This window comes from Micromys minutus, assembly GCF_963924665.1.
Source record: "Micromys minutus genome assembly, chromosome: X".
In the NCBI taxonomy this organism is placed as follows: domain Eukaryota; kingdom Metazoa; phylum Chordata; class Mammalia; order Rodentia; family Muridae; genus Micromys; species Micromys minutus.
In genome coordinates, this window is record NC_137970.1 from 78366886 (window position 1) to 78385139 (window position 18254).

The 18254-nt window shown below is 34.5% G+C and overlaps 1 protein-coding gene across 1 annotated transcript in view; it reads left to right on the top strand.

The window, feature by feature from the left end:
* Window positions 1–17256, top strand: part of NRK (Nik related kinase) — a gene marked incomplete at both ends in the record, with an annotated part of 89820 nt that extends 72564 nt beyond the window's left edge. Inside the window, 8 exons of the mRNA XM_080910157.1 lie at window positions 621–692; window positions 2229–2372; window positions 5157–5309; window positions 7725–7825; window positions 9641–9790; window positions 12545–12680; window positions 15365–15504; window positions 17161–17256. Coding sequence (XP_080766283.1) covers window positions 621–692; window positions 2229–2372; window positions 5157–5309; window positions 7725–7825; window positions 9641–9790; window positions 12545–12680; window positions 15365–15504; window positions 17161–17256 — 992 coding nt within the window. The remainder of the gene's footprint in view (window positions 1–620; window positions 693–2228; window positions 2373–5156; window positions 5310–7724; window positions 7826–9640; window positions 9791–12544; window positions 12681–15364; window positions 15505–17160) is intronic.
* Window positions 17257–18254: the final 998 nt, after the last annotated feature.

The window sequence follows — 18254 nt, forward strand, 5'->3', positions numbered from 1 at the left end:
CTGATCCCCTAAACACACATGGTAGAAGAAGAGAGCCAACCTAACGTATGTGCTTAAATAAGTTAACTAGATTGCATATACATTTGCTTATACACATAATTATAGACATACATTCATCTTTTTCCTTAAATTTTTTGGGAGTCTCATGTAACCAGGATGGCCCTGAGCTTATTCTTATAACAGTTACTGGCACTGTTTTCTTCATCTTCCTGGGATCACAAACCCTTGCTATTATACCCACCTGTCACCTAGTATTTTTGGTGACTAGATTTGACCTGACCTGCAATTGAGAATTTTAGTTCTTCACTTGATTCTTTGTTTTACACTACACTAAAAGCCACAAATCACATTCATACTCAGTAATGTATTTTAGCCACTATAATTTGTATTTTCCAATGCATTAAGAATTTACAAAAACTTACATAAAAGATGAAATGCAATAAGGAAACCAAACTTTGAGGGACATGTACATGATGAATGCTTGGCATATTTAGTATGTTGCCTAGTGATTTGTCTCAATACCTTCTCACTTTACAGTATATGTTGGATTTATTGAGATGCCTGAAAAAGCATCTCAGCCACCACCTGAAGTCAATGTTAACTCATTTCTGTCTCTCCAGCATATAACAAACCACTAATCCATGTGTATGGAAAGGAATTCTCATCTGAGATCTTCTGTGCTTCATTGTGGGGTGAGTTTGATTTCTTAAACTGAGGGTTTTTTAATTTATTCTTTTATTCACTTTATATCCTAGAATCAGCCCCTCTTCCCAGTGCCCCCTCATGCAAGTCTTCCCTCCATTTCACCTTCACCCTTTGGATGTCATTGTCATCCTCCCCAAACCCCACACATAAAAGTCCCAGCAGGACTAAGCACATCCTCTCCCACTGAGGCCAGACAAAGCAGTCTAATTAGGGGAGCAGGATCCACATCACATGCTCAGAGACAGATAGCTTTTGTAAATTCATATTGTGGTATAAAGTTTTCAAAGCTTGTGGAAGTAAAACATGTTCACCATTGTCAACACATGAAAAATGAATTTATAATAATTGGTTTAGAGTTCATTTGACATGTTGAAATAATGTCATCCACTTTTATGCTTTTTTTTTTTTACCTTGTGTTAACTGGTGTGAAATACAAATTGAAGCTTCATTCTAATTATTTGAAAATTTGAATTTAAATTTTTTCTAACTTAGCATATACTTATTAAAAGAAAGAGTTATGTAGGGTTTTACAATTTTTAAGTCTAGAGAATATATAATTTTTCTCTATAAATTCTTAAATTTAACATGTTTTTTTCAAACGTTTGTTTTAGAAAAGTTATGACCATATCAGTCTGGCTGAGATTCTAGTTTGTCCCAAGCTAGTCTTCGTAAGTCCTTTGCTATGATGTAACTTAATACAGCCAGCAGAGAGATCCAAAGTAAACACCAACTTCTAACTTAACACTTTGTAGGTTTTCACCTAATGTATTACTGAACAGAAGACATGTCTTTAAAATGATTAATAGAAACCAGCAAATTTAACTCTATGCTCGATGCCCCCCAGAAGAAAATAGTTATCTGCAATGTTTTGCTAATTTAGTGGCTCAGACAAGATTTCATGCACCCCTTCAGTCTGGCAAGTACCCAGAAATGTAGTCCCTGTCTAGAAAATGAACTGACATTAACTGTGTATGTATAGACTAAATTGCTTAAAGGTAACTTTCAGAAGAGCTGATTGATTCTACAAATGTTTGTGACAATTAAAAATAGTGCTATGATATATACAATGTTCTGTGGCACATTAAATGGCAGGAAAATAGAATATTTGTGTGTGTAGACATGTATTTACACATTTTAGGGGACATACTCTGATAAGCATGTACATAGTTGAATAATATGAGATTGACAAGACCTAAGATAGTATGAGATAAACATTTGCCTGAAATAATAAAAATCATCTTTATAAATTAGAAAGATGAAATTACAAAAGTAATTCTATATATTAACTATATATATGGAGAGAGTTAAAAATCAATAAAGGATGGAAACTATTGAGAAAACAGAAGGGGACCAGAGGGAGTGAGAAGGAAAAATCAGGCAGGGAAGGCAGGGTAATGAGAGTGATTTTGATTAAATTATGTGATAAGTATAAAAACATAGTGAAACCCTTTCTGTAGAATTAATACATGCTAATAAAAAACAATCAGCTAATACAGCCCTTTATCTTGTCTGCCTCTGAACAGGAGTCAATTTGCTGCTGGGCACCCAATCTGGTCTGTATGTGATGGACAGAACTGGAAAGACACAGACCTCTAAACTTATAAACCGAAGACCATTTCGCCAGATTCATGTTGCGGAGCAGCTGAATTTGCTGATTACCATCTCTGGTTTGTTTAAGACCTAAAATTAACCGAGCAATTATGTGGGGTAATTGAACTGCAAACTAGGTTAAAGGCTTTCTTAGGTGAAAGTGTTCCTAGGAAAACACTTTAAATATAACCTTTTAATTGGGACAGCAGAATCTCCTACCTGTGTTTTCTTATCCATTTGCACTTTAAACAAAATCCCTTTGATCTTGATTCACATAACCCAGGTTGGAGATCAGGAAAACTACTTTTGCATCCTTGAAAGCTCCTTTCAGAGTTTTCTCTAAAACTTCAGAGCTGCAATTACATGCACAAGGGACTCCACCAATACCCACCTTCTAGCTTTTGACGTATCTGAAACAACAATAAACAAACAAACAGAAAACCAAAATGGATGACTATTTGGATAAAGAAAGAGTTGTACATGGGTCCACCTTATTACAAGAGCATACACAGAAGGTTAGGTACAAGAATGGATGCCCTAAAGACACCTACACCTTTCCCAAAGAGTAGTGGATTTTCATAATCTTGATCAGTCAGCGTCTGAAGCTTTGACAGTGAGAAAGTAAGTAAGTCGATGTTAAAGTGTGACTACTAAATGAATGGGAGAAGATAAGCAAATGGAGGACAAGACTGTTCCTAGCTATGGTGTTATTGTAGAAACATGAGAGAACGTAGCCAGGGGCTTAGGCAGAGGCATCTGGGAGAGTCTGAAGTGAGCATGACCCACAGAATGAACAGGACCATCTGAGGAGAGGGGAGAGGGAGAGGGGAACCTTAAGTGGCAGCTAAAAGGTCAAGAGGCCAAAAGGCAAAAGGGTAGGAAGACCATGTAGCCAAAATGGCTGGGTAGAACAGCTCGGGGAAGGGTGGGCCAGCCCCTGAGCTGCAGAGCTCAGGGCAGTAGGCAGGATATGCACTCCAGGATGACACTGAGGATTGCTGGGACAACCAGACTGCCTTGATGTTAATAAGCACCTTAGCTCACCTGGGTTGTCCTGGGTTTGAAACCTAACACAAACAGGATTTAGTATCTGAAACTCAAAGGTAAATAAAGAATTAATGGGAATGGTTAACATAAGGTTTGACCATCAAATAAAACCATACCAACCACTGATATTTATGAGTTTTGTACTTGTAACACCTTAGGAATATGTGGAATATATAGTAGTGTGTAAATTGCCATATGACACCCTATTTAGATGGAACATTCTTCATCAAAGATTGATTAGAGGCAAAACCCTTTAGAAGTAAACTCAGACTTCATAGTAGATTAATCCTATTTCATAACCAATCATCTGTAATGGCTTCAGGTACACAGAAGCAACGATTGGTTTGAAAACATCAAATATCTGAGAGAGGATATACATCTGAATAAGAGAGATGTTTTTCATCTTCTTTTCTCAAATCCAGATATACCTTTTTACAGTCCTTAAACTTAATCCAAATGTGATTGGTTTTGTTTAATTTGGGGTTTAAAACTAAGGCCCCATAAATTGTAGAAAAGCATCCCTCATCCTACAAATTATTTGCGTGTTAGCCTATAAAAACATCATTATCAGATGAGAATCTTCTAAGGCTACTCTGGAAAAAAAAATCTTTCAAGGATGCAATGTGAGGTTATTCAGTAGTTTATTTTCCCAGTTAAATTTCAAATGATAATAAGTATAACTTTTGGAACCCAAACACTTCTGTAAATTTTCCCCATTAAAACACAGTAAAATTGATCATATTAAGAATTTTACTTTTTAGGCTGAGAATGGTGGCACATGCTTTTAGTCTCAGCACTTAGGAGACACAGGAAGGTCTCCGTGTCTGAGGCAAGCATGGTCTCAAAAAAAAAAAAAGATTCTTATTATTGGAATTTTTTATAACAATCTTAGAAAATGGCTAAGAAAAATTAAATAAATTCTGATTAGACTTTTAGTTCTTAAATTATAAAAACTTGATAGACTTAGTTATTAGAAAATTAAAATTAAAGACAATCTCACTCATGAGTAGGATGTAAAAACATGTTCTCAACAGGCTAAATTTATATATTTAGGAATAGCCATGTATATCCATATACATATATAACAACAATTAATGACAAATAGCTCATGGCTGTGAAAGAGAGAGAAAGGTGTTATAAAGGAAGGCTTAGAGGGAGTGAAGAGAAGGGGGGAATGATATAATTATATTATAATATCAAAAAGTAAAGAAATAATAATTATAAAAGAAACCGAGACCAGACTGATGGTTACCAAAGCCTGGATTAGTGGAAAGTGGAAAAAAGGTGAGGCAGAACAACAGGTACATAGTAGGTAAATGTTAAATACGAGTAGAACACTTTGTTGTTCTATAGCACAATAGGTAAACGTAATAAAAATAGGGAATTACATATATCAAAATAGTCACAAGATAGGAATTTGACTGTACTCACCATAAATAAAAATCTTTAATTAAGGTAATGAATATGCTCATTTCCTATCTCTACTTGAATTATAATACCACACATCATAAATATATAAAAAGGAAACTTTATAATAATAATAATAGTAGTAGTAGTGGTGTTAATTAGGTTTGCTTCCTAAAAATAGTCTGAATGTATCCTACTGGATTATTTTATATCCACTACAGACAGGCACAGAGGCAGCTAGTTGAACCCACCTGTTTCTTGGAATTGGGACAGATGAATGCAGTAATATGTCTGGTTTTTAAAGTGACTTTTATTTAATGAGCATTTCATTTAAAGAGTAGTGCACCCTACTCCTTTGTATTTCTATAAAATAAAAGAATTGAAATATCATCATGTTTTCCTACCAGGCCGCAAGAACAGACTTCGCGTGTATCATCTGACTTGGCTGAGGAACAGGATAGATGATCAAGAAAGTAAGAAAAGGCAGAAGACAACGATGAGGCCAGAGGAAGCTCGCAAAACTCTTGAAAAGTTGGTTGGCTGTGAAAACTTCAGCATCCGTACGTCCATTTCACATTTAATACTGCTATATAATTTCTGCTTTCCTTCATGTGGAGAGGTTCATAATTGCAAAAGACAAGATGAGGAAAGGAAAGAATTTGTAGAGTGATTGTCATGGAGACAGACATCTCCCAGGCCCTTTCTAAATAATCAGACCTATTGGCTGAAATCGCTCTGGGAGTTAAATTTGGTTGACTTCTTTCTTCCTTTACTAGTCACTCTTAGTATTTGAAGTAATAGTTTCCTCATTGTAAATGTTCTTGACATATCTTCAGCAACTTGCAAGGATGTGTATGGTATTTTCTTTCCTCTGAATAGCAATAGACTATGAACCCATTCAACGCTGACTGGGAAATTTTATGGTGAATCTGAAAAGTAGGTTTTCTGTGATCTGTTGATTCTTGCTCCTAATTCTTTATGTTTCACTATAGAATATTTTCATATCCTGTATCTCTCCATGAATGTCTCTGTAAACATAGTAATAACTCCCTTTGGCCTCAGAATTCTGCTGTTAGATGTCAATAGCTATGCAGTAATACGGTCCCATTCTCTTCCATTTCTAAATCAAATCCACTCTCTGCTCAGCTTCCTTTGCCGTTGAAACAATTGACCCCTCCAGGCAGAATTGGTAATGTAGGTGAAAGATTACCGAAAGCACATTATATAAATTGCAAGTGAATGATACTATTATTAAATGAAGAAATTTAAATCTAAAAAAAACACAATATAAACTCTTTCTTCTAGCTTTAGATACCACTACCCACAATCATATTATGTAAATATGATAGCCCCCCAAAGGTAAAAGATATTAAGTCCAGGAGTTTAGATTGTAGAACTACTTCTCATTAAGTTGGCAATTTTTATCTCAATAATAGATCTTTAAAAAGGTAATTTACCTTGGAAAGCTGTTCTCTTGGGAAATGGACAAGTCCATTTCAATCAGTGGTACTATTACCGAGGACAACTAAAGTTATTTATTCCGTGGACAAGTAGAATGGTAGGAGAAATAGGAGAGGAAGAATGAAAATATGATCAAGAGGCAGAATATTGAAGAGAATCAGAACATAATCTATATTCTAGCCAAAGAAGAGGTCGTTACATAAAACAAGCATGTGCTTTGTATACTATTTACTTTACTTATAGCTCTATTGAAATTATTTACATACTGTGAAATGTATTTTTTAAAGTGGACAACTCAATGTTTTTCATCTCTTTGTAGAGTTAAATAACAGTTGCTATGATATTATTTACATAAACATTGGATTGGGCTCCCCAAAGGATCCTGTATTCCCTCCACTAGAGGCGTTCCATCCTTTCTTCCTTCTCCCCTTCCCCACTTGTTGTCACGTACTGGATAAACAGTGACCTACTTTCTTTCGTCATGCACTCACTTAACTCAGAAACCATCAGAAATATCTCCATGTGTTATGTGGTCTTCTGTAACAGATTTCTTTCACTTAGCATAAATGTTCCCAAGGTTCATTCATGTTGCATCATAATGCAGGATGTGTCAATGTTATTCCTTCTCCTTTTTTTTCTCCTGAATAATAATGTATTGTACAGCTATCACTTTTATTTATCCACATGCCGGTGAATAAGACATTTGCATGCTTTCCACTTCCAAGCTTATAAGAATAATACTGCTGAGTTTAAGTGCATCTTCCTTTTACATTTCTTTTGAATATATTTCTAGATGCAGAATTTCACATTGTCACCATTATTATATATAATTGTATAATATATAACGCACATATATGCATTATTATGTATAAGAACTGCAATTTTCTGCATCCATTTGAATATACACACATGTATATTTTCTTTAATACCTTGATTGTATATTTCTTCTTCCATTTTTCTTTCTCCACTGTTTTGTGACACTGAAAACTGAACTGCAGGTTCCTTGTTCATACACAGCTATCATTTTATCACTGGCTATATTTCCAGCCACTGTTATATATTTTGAGACAGGATCTCACAAAGTTGGACAGACAGGCCTTGTTCCTGCAGTCCTAAGTCTTTCTTATGACTTCCAAATAGGTGAGTGTACAGGCAGACAGTACCAAGGCCAGTTTCACTTTCTTATGCCCTGAGATGCAAAAAAAGTTTTAAATTTTGATGAAGCTTAATTTTAATTTTTGTATCATTTGTATATAAATTCTGTAAAATGTAAGAATACTTTGCCATATAGAAAGTTAAGATTTATCCCTGTTTTGTTTACTGTTTATTTCCCGAATGTCAAATGTATTCAGCTTATCTGTATTTCTGTTGTTTAAAAAATATATGATTTGAATGACTATTCTACAAATAATGTAGCTTTTGCTCTTAATGTGTTTTGTTTGTGATAATAAATATAACGCCTGACTGTTCTTCTTAATTCTGAGGCATAACATTTTTGAATTTTGACATTATAGTTCAACATGAAGAAACAACATACATTGCAATTGCTTTGAAATCATCAATTCACCTGTATGCATGGGCACCAAAAACCTTCGATGAATGCACTGCCATTAAAGTGAGTGGCCATTTCATTTCATCATGTTATTTTTCTCTTAAGAAGACATTATAAACAAAATAGTAGTTTGGAATATAGACGTGAAAATATATACCGTTTGGCTACAGTTTTTGCAATTTGAATATATCATGTCAATAATTATGATTTAACCCTTTTTAGACAATCCACAGGCACCACAGCAAGGGAGAGTTTGAGGCAATTCCCCAACCCCTCCCCTTCCAGGACATTCCCACCAGCTTCTCACTCCCATTTCCTGTAGTCAACATGAAGATCTTCTCCTCTAGAGGCCCAAACACAGGCTTCAGGTGCCATCCCCAATGACTTGAAACGGGGAAAGTCTGTGTTCTCTCTTAGTGGGAGGTGGAGAGCAGAGGGAAGGTAAGAAGAGATGTGGTGATACGAAGGAGGCTACTTCAGAAGGGGGGAAAAACAAGAACTTCATTCCAACTATCATTACAACAATAGACAGGCAGGGTAAGGAAATGAAGGTCTGTATTTCTTCCATTGTGAAACACTCTTCCCTATAGAACTTTTCTGGGACATAGTGGGTAAGCCCACCAGTCTTTTGATGAAACTGAACTTGTGTGGATCAGCTATAGAAACTAACCATCTAGTGACCCAAATAAACGGCTGCTTATTTTGTTCACTTCCCATAAACTGAGGGCTGTGAATGAATTATATATAGAATTCTATTTAAATAGGACATGTATTTAGAAAACCCAAATAGCTTTTTAATCTTACCTGTTGCAGGCATCAGAATCAGTGGGACCATTTTGTTAAATGTTTAGATCTCAGACCCAACCCCAGGCTGAGTTTGTGGGTCTGCAGTGGGGCCTGAGAATCTGACTTTAACAAATGGTCTCAATGATATTGAACTATTTAGTCTACATGCAAATTTCACAGAACCCTGATAGGAGCATATCCTGATCAAGGTATTCATGAAATACATTTATATCTTATATCAGGATCTGTTTATAAGTTCTAATTTGGGGGCTTGAACATTGCATGTATACATTGATCATGGTGTAATGCATATGACTACTCTAATATCGATACTAGACTACCACGGCAGATACAGCATTCCTTATCTGGTCTACCTAAATTGGGTCTTGGCTCAGCTGTCAACATTTAGATATGGATTAATTCTTGGGTGTCTGCTGACTTGTCAGTGCTACCTAGTATGGAACTGGAAAGCTAAGAGATAAGTATCAACTGTACATTTAGCCTGTTCTGTCCAAGTCCTCACTCCATCCTTAGCACCCACCTTACGACCATGTTATTGTGAATCCTATGATGCTCAGCCCTTGTCATCATCTGATCACAACAATGAATTCTCTTTGTCCTTTTGTTTCCTTGGACTATCAATATTAGGAGTCTTAAAGTATAGTCTGTCTACCCTAGGTTAATGTGTATGGCCTTTTTCATTCCTTACCAAGTATGCACTGATCAATCAGCAGACTCCGAAGGAGACTACATGTCCTATGAAGCCTATATACGAATACTGGCAAAAATCCAGGCAGCTGATCCGGCGAACCGGTTTAAGAGACCAGATGAGCTCCTTCATTTGCTGAAGCTCAAGGCAAGAACTTAAGGACAGCTCTTGAGAGAATAAGGCTATATGTGGTTCTGAGGGTCATAAAAATTTGACCATTGTAGGTTGTGTGAAAGCCCTAGGTTGAATTCCCAGGATCACAATCATTCAATCAGTAGTAAAGAAGCCATCTGACTTTTATAAACTTGTAAATATGGCAAAAAATAGGGAAGGTTTGCCTCAGTCAGAATGTCATTTTGGCCTTTGGGATTTTCTGTTCTCAGGTGTTTCCAACTCCTGATCTTAAGCCAGTGACAGTTGACCTTGCTATTGGTTCTGAGAAAACACTGAAGATTTTCTTCAGCTCAGCTAATGGATATCATATCATCGATGCAGAATCGGAAGTTCTATCTGATGTGACCTTGCCAAATAATGTAAGATAATACCTTCAGATCTCTAGATATTATTGTAAAACTCTTTGAATTTTTCTGATGCTCAAAATTCTCAGAAGTTTTAAAGGTACAACTTATACTGCAGCAGAGATCTAACAGGTAATTTGAGTATGTCAGAAAGTGTTGACACATAAGGAAAATTCACTAATTATTTCATACTTCAGATATCTAAATGTGGTCTGCAGACAGATTTTTTTTTGGCCAGAATGGTTTTGTTACCTTTAAAATCCAGACTTCTATTGATTAACCAGATCTGATAATCTCAGGCCTGCACCACCATCTGGCCATTATCAACTGCAACTAATTGAGGTCTGCCTCCATTTAATGGCGTTGAATTCTGCATTCACCATCCATTCATCTTCATGCATTCATACTAATTGGCCCTAAGATGTTTTTCAGTTGACTTTAGTATTTCTATGCCCTGTAATATACTAATACAGGGCATTATAACATTATTACATAATTATATGTGATAGCAAATTACTTAAAAATTCTATTATATTCATTATATTCCAGAATTTCTGATGGAAAGATTCAATATTTCTAGAGTAATGGTGCCACAATTTTAACATGTAAATAAAGTCAAATCATAAATGATTGTACATAATCCATATAAAGATCTTGACCTTAACATCATAGTCCACTAAATGAATGCATCATACAAAATATTGATGATGGAATTGGTGGTTTTCCTGTTGAAATATATATTTAAAAGGTTTTTTTGTTCACTTTTTTTTTGCTTCATCCTTTCTTGATAATCAGTTTTCTGAACACTAAAATTTATCAGGTCATCATTATGTAAAATTCACCCTATTTGTGTAATATTTTGAACATTTTGCTAATAACACCTGTGTCTCTAATAACACAATTTTAAAGACTACAGAAAACAAGCATCAAAACATAGGTGAAGATATTTTTAAATTTGACGCTAACAATCATTAGCTAATGATCTAGTAGTTGCCTGTATAGACAGCTTACCCTGTTTGTACTGTGAAAATATTGAATGCAACCTCAGCCAAACCTACAGAATAATTGTGATATAACTACATTATTCTTCAGTTAAACTGCCTCTGGGGCTTCCTCCCTCTTAGATTTTTCAGAACATATAGCCTTTCCTAGGAAGCTAGTACAATAATGAATATTCAAAAGTTGGTTTAAGTTTACACTTACTGAAAAACCAAACAGGCATATCAGTGCATGCATGTAATTCCATAACTTTGGAAATATAGGCAGGAAGTATGGGAGAATTACTGTCAGTGTCAGTTTTTTAACAAATTTGAGGCCAGTCTGGGGGTACATGATTCACTCGTTTGAAAAGGAAAAATCATTAAAGAAACTTAAATGTAAATACTAAGCAGGTAAACTATTTGTTTTAGAAATCAGTTAATTAACTATAGAACCTAGAATGAGAAAAGATGTTACAAATCATTTTCTGACCTAATTAAGATACCTCATAGATATGCAAACATATTTTTAGATAAGTTCCCCAGTGTCTTGACCCACTAAAATAGAAAGGACTCCAATCTAAAGGAGAGGAGGGTGTCATACGAAAGAGACTGTCCTGAAAAGACTGTTCTCACAGAAGGGCTAGATTACAAAGTTGCTGATGGTGCTGGAGAGCTACACTTGCTGAAAAGTATCTAGTTGCTTGAGAAACCATCTGAGAAAGCAAGGGAATTACCTCAGAGGCTGTCCGGATTTGCAGCACGCCTGCTTCATTCCAAACAGATTTTCTTGAGAAAACCATATTTCTTGCTTTTTTCTTTCATTCTTTCTTATCTGTTTTTCTGATTCAACTGCTCATGCAAGTACCCAGGGAACGCATTAAAATTGCGTTTCGCCTCTGGATTCCCATTTTAGTTTTGAGGATTGTTGTTGCTGAGACATGGCCTCAAGCACTTGGCCTGAGTACACTGGCTTTGGCAAGTATAGTTTCTGACCTTCCCTCCCCCTCCCCCTGTAAGTTGCTAATTTGGAGAAACAGCAGAAGAACACATTTATTTCTCAGAAAAATAGCATCAATGTCATAAGATCTGTGCTCTAAGCAGATTTTGTCCCATTTATGAATCTGGAAGTTTACAAATGCTTAATTTTCTCTTACTATTTCCTTATTCTGCAGCAAATACTTCTGAATTCTTTATTAAGCCTATTTCGGCATGTGAATTGAATGAGAAAATTTACATTTTATTGAAAAGGGGACAAATAAAATAAAATCAGCCATGAACAATATTAGATAGAGGTTGCCTTTTAAAATATTTAAGCTCAAGCTATTTGAGGTTTATTTTTCTTTTTATAAATTTGCTAATGAGCAAGAATTATGTATATGATTTATCAATTGGGTCACAATACATTATGAAAATATTGCATAATTTCTGAAATAAATCTGAAAATTAAGATTGTATTATTTTTCCCATTATAACACACAATACTTGTAGTATTTCAAGAAATTTCTGTGTTAGAAATACATCTCTCTTCTTCCCAAATAATTATCCTAAATAAAATAGAGATTATTAAAATTTATGGCTTTAAGCCATAAAGGAAACCAACTCTTATAAAACATTTAATTTATCTCATGCTGCTGACTTTAAACAAAAGTTACCTTCCCCTCTGCACTTTGAACATCTTTTTGTCTTCAATTAAGTAATAGTTCTTTGATTAAAATAATAGTTATAAATGCTGAAGACAGAAAATCTTTATGAAACATAATCTTAGTCACTGGAAATCATTATATCACAGAATGTCATCATTTTACCTGATTCCTTGGGAGTTGGAGTGATGCTCTCCTTCAATGCTGAAACTGCCTCTGAGGAAGCAAATGAACAATTCCTCAAGAAGATCCTCGATGTGTGGAAAGACGTACCGTCTTCTGTGGGTATGTACGAAATTTCGTTTGCTCTCAAATGATCCAGAGAATCTTTAACAGGATAAAAACAAGTCCTAAATCAGCTTTCCTGGATTGTTTCTTTTTCTTAAAGCACCGAAGGGTAATTAAAGTCTTATTCATTATTTTAAAAAATAAATAGTTGTATTTTGTCTGTTCACTTTAGAGAGTGGTATTTGTGTGAAGTCATTTATGCTTGGCAGTTGCCACTCAGATGACAATTTGTGCATAACCCTGCTTTTTCAGAGTACAACCCTAAACAGTGCAGCACTGCTGGTCTGGGAAAACAAGATAACTAATTTGAGATTCTTTTGTATGTTCCTAACTTTTGGCAACTAGAGGACAGAAAATATGCAAATAGTTAAAGTATTAAAGACAGTAAAGGGTAGAATGATAAGATAAATGGCCCCTCCCTTCTCCCTTCCTCCCTCTCTCTTTCTCTCTGTGCATGCACGTGAGTGTGTGTGTGTGTGTGTGTGTGTGTGTGTGTGTGTGTGTGCGTGCGTGTGTGTTTGCAGAGTCAGAATGGGTTATAGAAAAGAGAGAAAAAAAAAAAAAGAAAGGCTGTTTGTCTAGAGGGCAGAATCCTCTCTAATGTCTGCAGGTAGTAGTGACGTCCTCATTGTTTTAGTGACCAATTTGAAAGAACTCCTTTTCCAACTACTTTCTTATGGGATGATAAGAGACTTTTTGAATTGCAGCTTCAGAATCGTTTAATTATTTTATGCACAGTCAATGTTAAGAATTGTCCTGAAAAACTTCTCTAATTTCTTCCAACATGCAAGAATTCACAGAGTGTTTGAAATCATCACAAGTGACAAACACTTAAAGCTTATAGTACGAATTGATGAATTTAGCGCAAAAGAGTTATAAACAGGAGGAGACATGCTATGTCTTATATAGAGATACATCTGGGACCTAGTGAGGCAGCTCAGTGAAAGAAAGCCTTCCTAGAATGTGCAAGGGCTCACTTCCTTAAAAGCTCAGAAAGTGCATGAGTCACAAATGAAAATCAGGTAGCTAAGTTCAAAGGGGGAAAGTAACCAAAACTGTAATATTCAAGTGGCTCGATGATCATAGATGTAAATGGGAACTTAAAAGTTGTCTACTACATCTCATGTCCTTAGGCAAGAAGAGTTCTAACCTAGATAAAAAAATCTTGGTACAATTTGAAAGATATCTATACATAAAAGAATGCATAGCACTACAAACACATGGTATTTTTTGTTTACCATATATTGAGAATATATTACAATATAACACTGATATCAAGGAATAATTCAATCTGTTTTCTACTTCAACACAACTTGTTGTTTACAAATAGGCAGAAAACCAGGTTTTCTTAGATAAGAATACACATTTCTGGTCTGAAATTATGCTATTAAAGTTATTTAAGAACAGCTATTTTTTCTTAGTTAAAAATTTAATTAGACAGAAATTTTATTTCAATTTTGATATCAAATTCATAAGGTAAGTAGTTTGAATTGTACTAAAAATACAGGATAATAAATGCTTTGTACTTTTGCTTGAGATATGCTATATTGCTCACACTATGTATTTTCTAGTTACTTTTATAAGATTATAGTCTTCCATAAGTTATTTTGTGTAAACTTAATGTACATGTAGAGCAAGTACAGTTTGGTTTAAGCAAGAGTACAAGATGGGTAATTTTCTTAAGGACAACTATAGTAAGGCTGACTTTCCCTCTTTTAAAATTAAGGAAAACAAAACTAGATTAATAAATTCTGGTTTCAAACATAATGCCATGGTTTATATTTTAACTCCAGTTAAAATCTGTGTCATTTTAAATGTTATAATTTAATTTATATATGGAAATTTTCTTCCCTGTAAATTTCATAAAGAATAAAATATTGGAAGTTAAACATTTAATGATATTGCTTCTCATGCTATAAAATACTTCACAGAATCAATGGAGCATATGGGCTTTTCATAATTAGGGTTATGCTTTCATAAATGATATTGCCATGGTGGATTATAAAAGTTATCTAAAAACTTTAAAATATAATAAAGTTTTCCCCAGAAGGAAAAGCCCTTGAGTGTATAAAATTACCCTCCGTTCTGCTTATAGCAGAAAAAAATTATTCAATTAAATTAGGGTTACTAAAGTCATTATTTGAACAAGATATTATTTAGCAGATTTAGTTTTCTCAAGGCTGAGAACTGAACTTCAATCCTTGCACACTACCACTTACCAAATCCCTACTCCCTGTCTTAATTTGTTGAATAGTCAGTTTTCCATTTTATGCTACAATACAGCTCTTTATTAGGAGCCTTCCATTTGTATGTGGTGTGATACTGTATCTCACATACACCATGAAAAAAAAAAAAAAAAAAAAAAAAAGCCATGGACTGATTTGAGCAACTAGAAACAGAGTCATTACCTCTTTGGTTTGTCTGTGGTCTGACAGTTCAAGAATACAAACATTAGGACCGATCTAGCAAGTCAATGTTTGTCATTGCAGTACCTATAGAATACCAGTCCTAAACAGCAACAGCAAATGTCCAAAACGGTAGACTTCAAAATAAGATGAAGAACAGATGAGTTTAACCTAACCTAGAACTATGAGCTCCTTCATAGTTAACTTTAGTTATGTTTTTCATATGACTGCTAAAAAATAACAGATGTTCTTTTGCCATTTCCAATTGTATCGTAGCTTTTGAGTGTACACAGAGAATCACTGGATGGGACCAAAGGGCTATTGAAGCTCGCTCTCTACAGTCAACTATTCTTGAGAATGAGCTCAAGCGCCGTGCAATCAAGAAACTGAGATTTCTGTGTGCCCGTGGTGACAAGGTACAGTTTACAACTTTCAGTAAAGTCAAAACAAACTAAGCATAGGAAGTAGACTTTATACCTTTCCTTTTGCTTGTACATATTTAGGATTTTTTTAAATTGACACGCTATTAATAAAAACTATTTTTTGTTTTGGCAATAGTAACATATTTGTTGAATAATATAATTTTATTTTGACAGAACCCACTTTCCAGAATTTATTTGCTTGGTGAAAATATTCCATCTCTAGTTTTCAGCATATTGTGAGACTAAAAGAAAAAGTACTTACATTTCTTGAATATATAATTATATGTTAGGCTTGTTATTTTATATATATATATATATATATATATATATGCTTGTTATTTTAGAAGCTTGTTTCAGTTTATCCTCACAAGTAAGTATACTGATGATTTTACAAGGAAGAAAAATAAAATTGAGAGCTGGAAGGTTTCTGTGAAATCTCATCAGTGTTAACTATTAAATTAGCGAGATGGGAAAGTTCATCACCTAAGTAAATATTTTAAGGAAGAATACCATGAAAAAATAACCCTGGCTATATTAAGAATCATTACCAAAGATTACACAGAATTCAAACTGATGTCATAGAAAACAGCAAAGTCAAGAAATGTGCAGTTTCAGGGATGTAATGTGTAGAAGGCTTTGAGGTCAGAGAGCTTTGGACTGCAGTTCTTGCTGTCATCTTACAAGATGTGAGAACCAAGGATGTTTATCTGCTCTTTACCTTTTGTTTTCAGGGGTTAAGAGAATGCTGGGCATGGAACCCAGGGCCCCACACATGCTAGGCAAACACTGCAAACTGGGCCACATCATTAACCCTTGTTTGAACTTTCTAAAACTTAATTCTTTTATCACCAAAATGGAACTGTTTTGAGAAGTGTTTTGGGAACCAAAGCAGAATTCTAATGTATCCTGTAGCATCTTCCAGGGTATTTGACACATAAAAGGTGTGAAGGGATCCGGATCTTCCACTTACCATCATTAGGTCTCATACTCTGCATGACTTTAAAAAACTGCCTTCTTTTTGAGATTTATGTTTGGGTTCTATTCTGATTTTTTTTTTAATCTTGGAAGAACCCGTGTGTGTGTGTGTGTGTGTGTGTGTGTGTGTGTGTTGTGTGTGTGTGTGTGTGTGTGTGGCAGTTGGGAGCTGCTAAGGGGAAGGAGTAGCCACTGGTATTCTCCCATGATCCAGTGGATGGCCCCCCAACTGTGCACATATGCTCATCACTAAATGGACCCAGTGGGTTATAAATTGAAAAAAAAAAAAAAAAAAAAAAAAAAGACAGGATAGGGTCCATAGGTAATTGAGGGATATGTGACCAGGTGATCAGAATTCATTGTGTAGATGTGGGAGAGGCTCCAAGAATAAATTAGAATAAATTTTTAAAGTGGAAACAAAGCCAAAATAATAAAGTATATAAATTACAATTTGGTAGACTATGGTGAAATGATTATGTTGAAATATATCATTTAAATCCCAAACTAATCAAATGTATGTTTCTTAAAATAAGAAAAATTTTGCTCCAAAGAAGATGGCTTAATATTTTAATGATATCAAATTAGTTAGATACTGGTACTTAACACATTTTGTTTATTACGTATCTAGTTTAAATAGATTAGAAACTCACGGATGACTTTTTTCTTTTTTTATAGCTGTTCTTTACTTCTCTACTGAGCAATCACCACAGCCTGGTTTACGTTGTGAGCCTTGGAAAACTTGAAGAGACCCAAAGCACCTATTCTATTTAAAGGGTTCCAATGAGATCAGCCAACAACATCCATCTCAAATATGCCATTGCATCTTAACAGTTGAATTTAACATTAGAGAAAACTCTTATCAGAGGCTTTTAATGTAGGACAGAATAGTCTGATAAGAAATACAGCTTTATAAATACAATTAACTATAGCAAGCTCTATGTACTCCAGTGGTGTACAATATGTTTTGCACAAACTTTGTAACTTTCATTACTGTGAATTCAAACATTTCTCTTAGGACAGTTTGGACAGTATCTGTATTCAGATTTACAGCATGGAGTAAAGAAACCTGTTTAACCTAAATTACATCACCAGCAACTTTCAAAGGAATTGGCCCTAATTAAGCTTTTCCATATATGATTTTTCCAAGCAAAGGTTAAATTCAAAGACATAATGAGTTTTACAATCCACAGTTGAAGAACACTTGTGATTTTTTTCTGGCCCCTTGTTAAATTTGTTTTTCCTTTATAAGAAAAAGAGAAGAAAATCTCAGATGTTTGCTTCTGCCCTCCTAAAAGCTCCAAGTGATAGCTGTTTTAACAAACTACCAAAAATATATTTACTATCTTGAATACAGGACTGAACTCCAATGCACATGTACTGTAGAAGTTTTTTTTTTAATACATCAAAGTAGGCGTCCAATTTTGTCCCCCAGATTGGATAAGTTTTGAATTTTATTATATAGCCAATACTGTGACCATCAGACAGCATTAAATATTTTTAAAAATATAAATATATTTTAAGTACATTAAGCTATATAAAATGCCCTTCAAGTTATTAAGCAAAGCAATGCAACAAAGGAAAAGAATGTTGATGGATAATAATTATATTTTCACATTTTATCACTGTAAGATTAGAAATTATGATTATCAAAGTGATAATCTCAAATTTAGAGTCCTTTGTTTTAGGTACGAAAATTGCAGGAATTTTAGAAAAATATAACATCCATTGTATATCAAAGTCTACAAAACTGAAGTAGTGAAATTCATGCC